This window comes from Cyprinodon tularosa, unplaced genomic scaffold (genome assembly GCF_016077235.1).
Source record: "Cyprinodon tularosa strain WSP-4 unplaced genomic scaffold, ASM1607723v1 ctg272, whole genome shotgun sequence".
NCBI lineage: Eukaryota > Metazoa > Chordata > Actinopteri > Cyprinodontiformes > Cyprinodontidae > Cyprinodon > Cyprinodon tularosa.
This window is the reverse complement of record NW_024038977.1, coordinates 527,350-540,366: the sequence shown is the minus strand read 5'-3', so window position 1 is coordinate 540,366 and position 13,017 is coordinate 527,350. Positions and strand designations below refer to the sequence as shown.

Genomic DNA, 13,017 nt, shown 5'->3' with positions numbered 1-13,017 from the left:
TTCAGAAGATGGTAGGAGAAAGAAGAAATGGAAGAAGAAATAGAAAGGAGGAAAGAGTGATAACAAGGTTAAGATTTGGTCATACAGGACTTAATTATACACTTTTTAAAATACAAAAACATAAAACGGGCAAATGTGATTTCTGTGATAAATATGAAACCATAGAACATGTTATATTAGACTGTCATAAATATGAAAGAGAGAGAAGATATATGAGAAGAGAGTTTGAAGACATTAAGGAGAAGGTTAATTTATTAGATATACTGAGGAAAAATTTAGGGAGTAAACACATACAAATAATTATTCGTTTTCTAAAGAAAACGAATAATTATTCCATAGAATTTAATTATAGTAAGTGTGTTTGTGAGTGAAGGAATGATATACAAAGCTGTGCACAAATTTGTTTATATTTTTAAGTGTGAATGTGTGAATGTATGTTTAGAAGAAGTTAGGGTAGAATATATCAGGATAAATATTTAAACCATCACGAACCACACTCCATACCAGTAAGTGGCGGTAATGCTACTAACAGTTTGTTGCCAACCGCCATAAAACACGAGAAGAAGAAGAAGAAGAAGAAGAAGAAGAAGTGGCGAGCTTCTCAGTACAGATGCAGCTTATAACGGCCAAAGCAATGAGGGAGCAATAGTGTCATTTTTATGGTGCTTCTTAGTTTATTGTGTCTCTAACAGGTAGGGACATTAAACAAACCCAGCATTTAATTTCTTTTCGATGTGTTTATTATATGTTATGTTGGTTGGGAGTAGTTATTTAGCTTCGTGTGAAGGTGAGGTTAGCTAGCTAGCTAGCTAGCTAGCATTAGAATGTGTTGACTGTTAGCTGCGTGCCAAGAAAAATATATAAACTAAACATTGCAGCAATGCACTTGTTGTGTTTGAGCAGACACCGGTGCACCTTTGATAAACACCAAGCCGGAATTATGAAATGAGTTCCCCTTTTAAATGAAGTCAAATGACTACAGATGGACCTGCGGCTGTTTGGTTTCTGTAAAGTCTATCAGCTGAAATGATAAGAGTTTGGGAAACTTTAACACATATCGATTCATGTTCATTACTAGTGTTTAAAGAGCCATTCTCTAGAGATAAATACCCCTGCTTACCCAGGAGCATTATTGACTGTAAAATGACTTTTTAAACAAATGTGTCTCTATCCAGTATTTTCTTTGTTGATCCATTTATTTTAGAAGCAGGTATGAGGTAATAAGTTTCCTAAAGATTGCGTTAGATTTTGGAACTTGCACATTTTCTTCTCCAAATAAATGCTTAAAGCTAGCAGAGCAATTAGTAAATCATAGATGAAATCAGGTGACATTTTTTATTTATTTATAAAGCAAAAAAAAAACCTTTTTGTTGCTTATTTGTTTTAAATGTTTGTTTTGATTTTGTAGAATAATGTATTTCACACTATTAAAAGCAGTGGAAGATAGTTTCATTGAAACGAATTAAATTGTGTTTATCTTTTAAAATTAAAAAGATATTTTTAGAAGAAAAAAAACATACATTTAGTTATTAAATAGTTTCACTTTTCAAAGGAATCCCAACCTAAGGCAGGTGGATTTATCCATGTCAAAAACTTTAATAACAGGGCTAAGCTATATCATTAATGCTAAAGAAAAAAAAAAAATTATAAAGGTATGTTGACATTGTTGATGTGGTTCTCAAAAGCTTGGTCCTGCTTGGTTTTTAGGAGATGGCACAGCCCATCTGATGGAGCTGCAGAATCACTGATAGTAACATAGCTATTAACATCTTCCCTTTGCTCAAACCTAAACTAGGAGCTTTTGTTTTTCAGACCAACCCTGCCCAAGGATGGATCCTGTAGTGCTGAGCTACCAGGACAGTCTGCTGCGGCGCTCTGATGTGTCCTTACTGGAAGGACCTTACTGGCTTAACGACCAGGTCATTGGTTTTGCCTTTGAATACTTTGCTAATGAGCGCTTCAGAGTCCTGGGAGATGCTGTTATCTTCATTAGCCCAGAGGTCACCCAGTTCATCAAGTGTGCCTCTTGTCCTGATGAGTTGGCCCTCTTCCTGGAGCCACTGGATCTCCCTTCTCGTCACTGGGTCTTCTTAGCCGTTAATGACAACTCCAACCAGACAGCCGGAGGGTCCCACTGGAGCCTCCTGCTCTACCGTCATAACACCAAACATTTTGCACACTACGACTCTCAGAATGGCAGCAATTCGCTGCACGCGCGGCGCATCGCCAGCAAGCTCGAGCCCTTCCTCGGTGCTGGGAGAAAAAGGTTTGTGGAGGAGCCCTGCCCGTCGCAGCAGAACAGCTATGACTGTGGCATGTATGTTATCTGCATTGCTGAGGCCTTGTGTGAGAAGGTCAGGCTGGAGGGCTCAACCCGACTTACCATGCAAGCCATCACCCCAGCCTACATTACCCAGAAGCGAGCCGAATGGTGCAGACTGATCCAGAGTCTGGCTCAGAACGACCTCTGCTGCTCTTTCCCCTAGCACGTTTACTGGAACTTTTTATGGATGCAAAACTGTGCTCCTCACATCTTCTTCTGAATAAACCCAATGCACTCCTCGCACACAGCATATAAGTACATATTTAATACATTTACCTTACAGATAAAGTTCTAAAAATGCTTCAGAGAAGAGTGGTGTATTGTTTCTTCCAGTGTATATGCACAGCTACATTCAGTATTTAATCAACACCAGCATGCCTATAAACCGAAAACGTGTAAATGCTTCGTGAGCTTGGAGAATGTGCCATGTGGAACAGGAAGCACTGAACATTTTATCTTGTTGGTGTGAGGCGAATGTAGAAATGTTTACACAGATTATTGCTCAGGGTCATTTTAAGTGAACTGAATTGACTATAAGAATGTTCTACTAACGCGGGCTCCTATGTCTTACCACATTGTTATCTCGCGGATTTCTTTGCTTTTTGCCATCAGTTTGAGCAGGATTTGTTTCTACAGCTGCAGTTTATAAAAAGAAATGTTCTGTGCTGTTACGTTTTTTCTTTTTGGAAGAAAGGGCAATGTTGAATGGAGGTGCGTAATGCTATGTTCTTACAAACTGACTCGATATTTGTTGGCAGTTCTGCCACATCTCAGTGAACATAGAAGCACTGCAAAATTGTTTGTGGTTTTAATTTGACATGCAGGCTGTCTTTTGTTTTTGTTTTTTTCATCAAATCTCTGTTATTAAAATTTGTTTGGCTGCAGAAAAATCAGAATCACTTTGACTTTTTGTTTTTCATATGTCGTCCTTTGATGAACAGCATTCAATTCACTTTAGACATTCTATTAATTAAACCATGAAGTCCATATTATTAAAATCTGAAATATAGTATTTTTTTGATAAATATGCCTGAAATAAATACTAATACTTCATTGATTTAATCTGATTGTTTACCACAGTGAAAATGTAATGTCTCAAAAATAATATTTTATGACGTTTTTCCTTCCACCTAACTTTCAGTTTGATGCAACATTCTTCAAACATACATTTTCTTTAGCAATGATCTTCTGGCTTAAAAGAAAAGTCTGGTCATAAATATTACATAATGTTTGATAAAGTGTTTTTAATAAAGAGTTGAGGTTGTTTTTATAAACAATATTCTAATATTAAGACAACTCTGTTTTTTATTTGCCTTCATTAGTAGCACAAACCAGCTGCTTCCTTTCAGATGCAGGTCTAATCTTAATCTCCTCCCATTCTCACAGAGGTAAAACCTGTCACCCATAAGGAGGAAGCTAATTTCAGCCGCTTCGATGCGGGATCTGATCTTTTCTTAGTCTTGATTCATATCTCAAGACTTCAGATGAGGGTCAGAATCTAGTCAGACTGGTCCATCAAGGGTTTTGCATTTTTGCTCAGCAGTTTCCTTCCCGTCTTGTCATCACTCTTTAAAAAACAAAACAGATAAACATACCTGAACTCTTCAGCTGGTTTCAGTTTCCTCAGATTCAGTTACTATGCTTACAACCTTTTTTTTTTTTATCTTGCTAATTATAACAAAAGATGCCCACAGGGATGTAGTGACTCAGTTTGGAACAATTATTATATGATAAATCGGTTATCACTAAGGACATATTTTACAGTTGACTGTTACACGATGACTGACAATGATTTATGAAATGTTTTAAATTCCAGAAAGCTGGATAATTCCTGCTGTAAAATGCAGCTTATGTTTGGCATTAATTTGTTACCAGTAGGGCTGAAACAATCAGACTAATGGTGATTAATCGGTTATTGAAATAATCATTAACTAATTTACTAACTGATTGTTAACTTGAGTATAGAATGTATCTTTGGCCAACAGAGCAGCCCACGTTGAGCAGCAATTATACCAAAATTATAAAAATATCTAAACATTTTGCATTTAAAATAAAAATAAAAACTTTTTCATCTGTCAATATGCTCTATCTAGAACTCCTCAAGTGGAACATTTTTAGCTTACATGGTTTAATTTCAAAAAGAAAAATCTTCTTTAGGGATACTTTGGCTAACTGATTATTAATCAAACAAATAATCATCTTGCAAAATAATTGTTAGTTGCATCTCTAAGGCACCTCAGTGGTGGAGTGGGTAGCACTGCTGTCTTGCAGCAAGAAGGTCCTGGGTTTGATTCCCGGCCCAGGGTCTTTCTGCATGGAGTTTGCATGTTCTCCCTGTGCATGTGTGGGTTCTCTCCAGGTACTCTGGCTTCCTCCCACAGCCCAAAAACATGACTGTTGGGTTCATTGGCTTCACTAAATTCTCCTTAGGTGTGTGTGAATGGTTGTTTGTCTCTGTTGGCCTGCGATGGACTTTCGACCTGTCCAGGGTGTAGCCTGCCTCTCACCTGTAGACAGCTGGAGATAGGCACCCCTTGTGATAATAAGTGGCATGTAGAATAAGTACAGCACACTGCAGGTGAACTCACTCATCACTGTATAGTTAATAGACCCAGCTTTGGTGGTTTTATGTTCACCTGTTGCTTAAAAGCCCTAATGCATGTAGTGGTCACATCTACATGGATCAAAACTCAAATACAGCCATGTTATGAAATGGTGTGTTTATGGCATATAGGAATAAATAACTCAACAAAGAACCTTTTAAGGTAATTGAAATTGAAATTCAAAAAGCCGATTCTGGCGAGGAAAACATTGCAATTCTTTGAATCACAGAGCATCATTGAGGTGAACATTTACCCCAAAAGAGCTCTCAGAGTCCTCCATAGAGAACATAGTGACAGTGTCTGAGTCAAGAAGTTTTTAAAAGGCATCAGAATAACTGGAAACAAAACTAAAGGTGTCATTTCAACTGTGTAGCAAGGAGGTAGGAGTGTCATGATATGGGGATGCTTCGCTGCAGCAGGACCAGGCCAGCTTACCATTAAAGTCCACAATCATTTCTACTATCTATTAGAGCTGGGTTTGAAATTTTATTTTATTCTTTCCTTTTCTTTTTTTAACCACTCATTTAAAGAGATCTCAAAGTGATAATATCTAAACGAAAAAGAGAAATGAAAAGAAAACATAAAAAATATATTTATTATGCATTATGTTTAGGTGAACGCTGAAACTTCCTGTCGATAGCTCTATATTGGTAGCTCCTCCTATGACTCAGTGACCATGAAGTAGATCTTAGCCCGAAAAAGGTTGAAGACTCCTGTATTAGAGGGTATTTGATGAAAATGTGGAACTATATTTAAAAATAATTATAAAATATTAAGGCATATGCACAACATGGCAATAATTTAACTATTATTAATCTCACATGGGAGAAATTTACCTCTGCATTTAACCCATCCCCTTTGGAACGCAGTGGGCTGCCATTGTGCAGCTCCCGGGGAGCAGTGTGGGGTTAAGGGTCTTGCTCAGGGACCCAGAGTTGCAGTTTGTGGGAGTGGGGCTTGAACTCTTAATCTCTGGATTCCAAGCTCTATGCCCTAACCGCTAGGCTGCCACTTCCAATAAAACAGACTATGAAAGACCTGCTTAAAATAAAGAAATGGAGAATCCAGTAACTACTCAATGACCTGATTGTGTCCCACTGTGGTGACTTGAAATAGGCTAAACGTGTAAGAAAACCTTCTAAAATCTCAGAGTTCAATTTGAGGAGTAAAAACTTTCTTTTGAACTGATGTCATAGACAATCTATTCAGAAAACCTCATTAACTTTAATGTTTAACATGAGTTTATTTGTGTGGGCCATTTGCTAACACATAAAGTACAATCTGCTATGGTTCACTGCTCTTCACATATCAATATGTGAAGAGCAGTACTTTCTATTTTCTAACGTTAGACACACTTTCGATGACTAATTCAGTTAATAACTTCCAGTCAGTCCGAAATAGCCAGACTAATGTTACGCTACATACTATACTATAGGATACTTTGGTGTATATATGGATTTTCTTAGTTAGTACATCCAGTGACTGTGAAATAACCTGTGGAAGGTCTTCCCACAGCCGGAAAACCACTCTTTTTTTGCAGCCAAATGCTACACATGTAGGCATTTTTACTGCGTGGGAGTGGGGAGTACCAAGATGGCGGATGGCGGCTTCACTTTTTCCGGGCAATCAGCAGTCCAGTGAATAAATAGAGATCAGTGGGTTCATACCGTTCCAGTGAACTGATTGGGTTACAGGTCTCTTGATAACAAAATATGGATAAAGCACCACACTTTATTTACACCACTGTGCATTCTGATCTAAAACACTTTTGCAGATATTTTGCAGCTTGACGTGGAGCGTACACCATGAAAAAACGCTGATCCAGGAGTTTTCTGAGAGACAGACTCTTAATGCAAGCTGTGAGCATATGAAAAATAAATTCAAAAAGACAAAAAGAAGGAAGGCAATCAGAAAAGTCTTTTTGAAACAGTATTTTATGACTCTGGCGCACAGGCCTTGGCAGGGTAAATTAACAATGAGTTTTACTTTGATTACATGCTGAATGAGAAAAGGGATGAAGCCTCCCCAGGTCTGAAGCTGGTGGTGGAACAGAAACGGAATGAAGATGAATGCCAGCTGGAACAAGGCGCAGGTTGGTATGAACCTCATTAATGAGCAAGCATAGAGCGACAGTGGAGAGAGAAAAAAAAGTCCCTTTGGAAGGAATCTCTTGCAGAAACAGGCGCAACAAGGTGGCCTTCTGTTGGACCGACTGGGGATGCGTTGTGACAGCAGCATGAGTCTAGGGAATTAGTTTAATGAGGGTAAACAGGGGTATGGAGAAGGAGCCTGATGAGCTTGTAAGGATGGTGGTGAAGGGGATGGAGGAGGGTAATAATAATCAGTCTTACATGCAGTCTAACTAAACTATGCTTGTTGGAGGCAGGTTAAGCTGCTGATTGAAGTCTTTTAAAGAGCACTCAGGTGTTGATTGGAGTACGAGCAGGTGTGGATGAATGCTAAATAGCTGCCTTACAGATAGATGCATGAGAGTAAGCAATCAGTTTATTCAGCTGAATTTCTGCCTAGGTTTCATTTTATATAATAGGGTTAAACTCTGCTGGCTTTTTATGAAAAGCCAGCAGCAATTAATGTTTTTATGTGCACTAGAAAGTGCTTTGATCATTATTACACGACTAAAATATTTTCTTAGTGAATTGTGGTGAAAATGTTACGAATACCTACATTAACTAAAACTGTTAAAACCTCTAGACAAAAAATATTAGATTTTATATTCTGGAAGTTGCAGTTTTTAACAAAAATCTAAGAAATGCTTTTAATGCATTTTCAGTCTTTACAAACGGCAGTGGAAAATCCCCGACAGCCTGGTTGGTTTCAGAGAGCTTTAACTGAGGCCCAGCACTGTCCCCTCCGGTTTTATGTTGATTTCCTTATCAGATAATGTTTCCCCTGAGTATTCTCACAGCTTACTGGGTAAATATTCAGTGCTCGTGACCAAAGAGCTGTGCTTGTGGTGCAAGAGAACTACAGACACAATGAAAGCTCATAAGAGTTAAAAACATTTGTGAAAGAAAAGTTCACTCTGAGGAGCTCAGCATAGTTCAGTGGGGAACTGTGAAAGGATATCACCTGTGAAACAAATCCAGTTAGGAAATGTCCTCGCTCCTAAATGTACCACAGTTAACTGTCACCTGTATCGTTAGAAAATGGAAACGACAGCAATTCAGCCACGTAAACCGATAGAGTGAGATCAGCGGATGCTGGACCACCTTGTTCAAAGAGTTTGCTAACTTTCTGCAGAGTCAGTCAATACACACCTCCTAACTTCATGTAGCCTTAAGATTGGCACATGAGCTGAATCCAAGTTACACATCACCAAGTTCAATGCAAAGCATCAGATGCAGTGATGTAAAGCACGCCGCCACTGGACTCCAGAGCAGTGCAGACGATTTCTCTGGAGTGATTAATCGTGCTTCTTCATCTGAGCTTGCCAGGCTGTTTTTCAGGAGCTTTGTTTGACCCCTTAGTTCTAGTAAAAGGAACTCTAAACTCTGTGGGAACAGTGCGGAGCTGGCCCCCTTCCTCTCTAAACATCACTGTGGACCAGAGCACAAAGCAAGATCTATAAAGACACAGATGGTAGAGTCTGCTGTGGATGAACTTGATGAAACACCTTTGGGATGAATTAGAGCAGAGACTTAGAGCCAGCATTACTGTCTGACCTCACAAATACGCTTCTGGCAGAATGGTAAAATTCCCATAAACACATTCCTAATCTTTATGTAGAGCGTTTTCCCTGAAGTTCTGGAGCTGTTCTTGCTGCAAAGGGTGGACCTACGTCATATTGAACTCCTATTGGTTGATGACTGAATTACATTTATTTCAAGATGCCTTTAAACAATCAATGTTACAATCTTTTGCCATAAAACGGATGTGATATACCTGAGTATAAATTAGGGTATTTTAAGTGAAAGTGTCTTCTTGTTTCCTCACCAGAACATGCATATAATGTTACATGTTAGGGATAGTTTTGTAAAACCTTTAGTCTTTTTGTTGAATTTTTTTAGATGATACACGACATTACTAAAATCTTGAAGTATAGATCAGTTTTATATTGAATGTCTCTAAATATTTATGCATTTTAGAAAAACACAGTAACATTTCAAAACATGTTGTGATGTTTTATTGCTTCATTCTAGTAAAGTTTTCCCGGTTTGTTTAATGTTATTTTTCTCTGGTCCCACATAAATCTTTCTCTTTGTCTTTAAGTTACTGCAGCAGACCTCCCTTCATACAAGGACCAGTTGGAACATTGGATCAAGACTTGTTGCACACATGACCTCAGATGCATTCAATGACTGCTGGAAGTAATGAGTTCTTGGAAAACCTCCAGCTTTGTCGCCTTGGATGTGTGATGATTTTACAGTGTGTGACACAGATCATAACCATGAAGTCAGACTAGCTCACACCGAAGGGGTCAAAGGTCAGCCCAGCAGCATTCCAGGACAGACAGTATGACTCCCTGGAGGATGTCTGGGCCTCTATTTCAACCTATCCCGACTTTATAGTGCTGCTAAAACACACAGTTGCTGTCCTACTGAGACCCCTAAACCAAAGCTAATGAGCGAATGATTACAATGCATGTGATTTTGTGATGTAGTAGTATGGAGTAATAAGAACAAAACATAACAGAAATATTGTGGTGTCGCAGGCTGGTGTCACATGACATCACACCAGCATTTTGAGGTAATAAAAATAAAAAGACAGTCCTGGGTTTTTAAACCAATGTAGTTTGCATGTTCTCTCCATGCATCATTGGTCCTCTGCAGGTACACTGGTTTCCTCCAAAATTCTGAACAACATACCCGTGGCAACCCGTCCAGAGATGGATGGACGGGCGGATACATGGATGGATGATGAATGGATATTATTTACATAGCGTCCTTAAATGCTGAGTGTTTAAAACTCTAATAAAACCACATTTCTTTGCTAATTTTACACAATTTAGCTGAAAACAGATAGCAGCTAGAGATGCGTCTGACTGGTAAATAATGACATAATTTCTGCTTTTGACACAACACAAGTTCAGAAGACATTTTTTCTAGATTTACAAGAGCCTATGGCCAGTAAAAGTTTCTTAGTTGTGCATTATGTGGAGTAATTGTATGAACACCTAAGAAATCTCAGCAAGCAGGACAATAACAGCAATTACAAAAATGAAAGCCCATAACCAGATTAAATATCTTCAGGATCAAGACATCTATATTTACTTCAAGGAGGTACAGCTTCTGTGCCTAATCTAAAGCTATTATGGTGAGTAAGTTATTTTGATGGCATTATATTTACCAAAGAAAAAAACAAATGTTCAGTTTTAACTTGAATAATTTAGTTTTTTTTAAGCAGGAAATTTTTCTAAGAAGTGACCACATATTGTATCTGAAACACATTGTAAACCAAGGGTCGGGATAGCATGAGAACTTCAATAAGAGAGGTTCACAAAGTAATAAACTAGAGGCTTCATGATGTCCATGATTCCACTGTGAGGCCAAACCTTTAGGCTTTTGCAAAACAATAAATAATATTCAAATATACAGACTATAAAAGGGGCAAATAAATCTCTTAGGAGGAAAAAAACCCCAAAAGAAAACAAGATTTTTGTCCTGTTTTATGCCAGCTACTAGCCATTCATGTATGTGTGGTTCCTTCTCAATCCAAGAGATTAGCTTTATAGGAGATCCATTCCGCAGATTGACGCATGTATTTCACTGACAGAGCTCTTGCATGTCACCGTAATATTTCTTCTGTGTATAACCTGTTTTTTTTGTTTGAAATGGAGCGTGTTCTCCAAATAATGCAAAAGGAGGAAAAACATACTCAAGTATTAACATGATGACTGATGATAAGCAGATTACAGAGGACCTTGGTGCTGGACCAGTACCAGATCAAATGAAGTAGTAGTAGAGAATAAGGTGTATTTATCCTCACCCTGGGTGTTTCCAGTATCTGTCAGTATTTTGTACATGCAACAGAAAATTAAGCCCCAGAATCCAATTAAAACTGATTTCCTCAAAAATCTAAGCCGCTGCTGTCAGCACATGCACCAACCACAAAGGCAATAACAGCAGTTCAGCTGGTCATCCTACATCTAACATAGAGCAGCGTATAGAATATTGTCTCCTCACACACATAAAAGGTTGATATTACCAACATTCATCTCTAAGAGCAGAATGTGCAGAGCTCTTTAAATGTCAGGGCAGCTTCTTTCAAAGAGGTTCAGTTCTGCAGCAGGAGACTTAAAATCCACCAGGAACTAGATTAATAAGCATGTAACAACAATAATAAATGTCCAAGAGAATAATAAACATCCTGACATGGATATCATAGTTAATACTAACATACATACCAACATGATAAGTTTTAAGTTATGGTAAGATTTTTTACTTCAATAAATAAATTAGACTACATGATTAAAAACTCAAGAAACTTTGTCAATTGTCAAAACTTTTATTTTCACAATTTTTCTTCTTTTTCCTTAACTTTTTTCCATTGGGGTATTGAAAATGTGAAGAATATTATTGAATTAAGTTACAAGATTTTTCATTACATAAATCATATTATTTTATGTAACTGGTGTCCTGAAGAAGCCGATTTCAAGTACCGGTATGTATATTCCTCTATTGTATTAATAGTGATTGTGGGGCTATACAGTAATTGCTGTGATAAGCAGTCAGAGCCATAAGCCCCATTTACACTGCCCTTTTAAAACCGTGCTGAGAATGGTCCGAGCACGGTAACCGAGATAACTGTTGAGATTAAACAGAACGCAACTGAACTGGACCATGCCAGACACAACTGAACCGTGCTAATCTAGTACTAGTTCAGCAGTGGTGCTCGGCACGGTTCATCTGTGGCTCGGTTCTCAGATAACAAAACATAACTGCATCATCTATTTACAGTCAGCTGACTCATTTCACATGTTTGCTGCTGTGTAATTTTTAATTCACAGATCTCTTCACCTGTTCACAACACAAACCTCTTCTTAGCCTATTAACAATAAATGGCATCAAAGGAGCGTGTTGCAACTTGAGATGATGCCGAGACCGAGGCTGTCATTGAAATTTGGGTGGAGGCCGCACAGAAGTTCCTGAATGTTATGGGCGTTTGCGTAATTCCCGCGTAATTCCCGCCTTGGGAGCTGTAGTATCGTTTACCACCGCTGGTAGGAAGGAACCGTGTTAGCGTGATGTGTAAATGGTCGTAAGAGCTAAGTTCGGCAGGGTAAACTGATCCAAGCTCGGTTTGAACTCAGCATGGATCGGTTTCAGAGGGGAAGTCGAAATGGGGCAAGAATCATCTCTTTTATTGCTATCACGATAATATCACCCAGTATCGGGATTAGGTTTTAGTGCGTATCGCCCAGCCCTAGCCGAGAGCACAGTGAGCTTTCTTTATAGGAGTTTGTTGGAATACATGTTAACTTTGATCCAAAATGGCTGAAAATGATTTCACAGCTTATTGATTAATGTGAAAATTAGGGGATTTTTAAATAATTTTTTTCTCAATGTGAAAAATGTGTCTCAACAGAACAGACAGCTGAGTGGAGATATTAGGTGCGTTCAGGTTGAACAGCTCCTCGCCTGAAATGTGGATAAGAACTTCTGGTTCCGTTGCAGAAGCTGGACAGAGCTGTCTGCAACTGATCCAGAGAGATGTTTGAGTTATGCAACTCACCTGTTGCATAATGAAAACACTTACAGTATAAACATGACAAGCTGAAAGCTCTGGTCCACATTCCAGGAGAGGTGCTGTTCAACTCGAAAATTAATGGCGAGGGCATAACCACCTTTGCAACTAAATAATAATATCTCCACTCAGCTGTCACTTCTGGTAAACTGGCCAATAGGAGCACAGGCCCGCCCATGACAGGTTTTTCACATCAAGAGCAGAATCCTTAAATCGGGAGCAAAAACTTAGGTTTTGAGAGAGAGAAGAAAAAAGTTTGGAGATAGAAATCTATTTTTTAAATAAAATATTTTCACTCTGATTGCAAGAAATCAATATTTGAGGCTAAAAATACATTTTTGAGCAGGTGTGGTGTTTTCTTTACCCTCCGAAATAATTTTCCAAATG

At 38.4% G+C, this 13,017-nt stretch overlaps 1 protein-coding gene across 1 annotated transcript; it reads left to right on the top strand.

Moving 5' to 3' along the window:
• Window positions 1-572: 572 nt before the first annotated feature.
• On the top strand, window positions 573-3,219 carry senp8 (SUMO peptidase family member, NEDD8 specific). Its single transcript, XM_038289783.1, has 2 exons — window positions 573-692; window positions 1,813-3,219. Exon 2 carries the CDS (start codon window positions 1,830-1,832, stop codon window positions 2,484-2,486), a length of 657 nt encoding a protein of 218 aa, XP_038145711.1. The 5' UTR covers window positions 573-692; window positions 1,813-1,829; the 3' UTR covers window positions 2,487-3,219.
• Window positions 3,220-13,017: the final 9,798 nt, after the last annotated feature.

Coding starts and splice junctions, on each gene's coding strand:
- senp8 (XM_038289783.1), top strand. CDS start 1,830: ATGGATCCTGTAGTGCTGAGCTACCAGGACAGTCTGCTGCGGCGCTCT.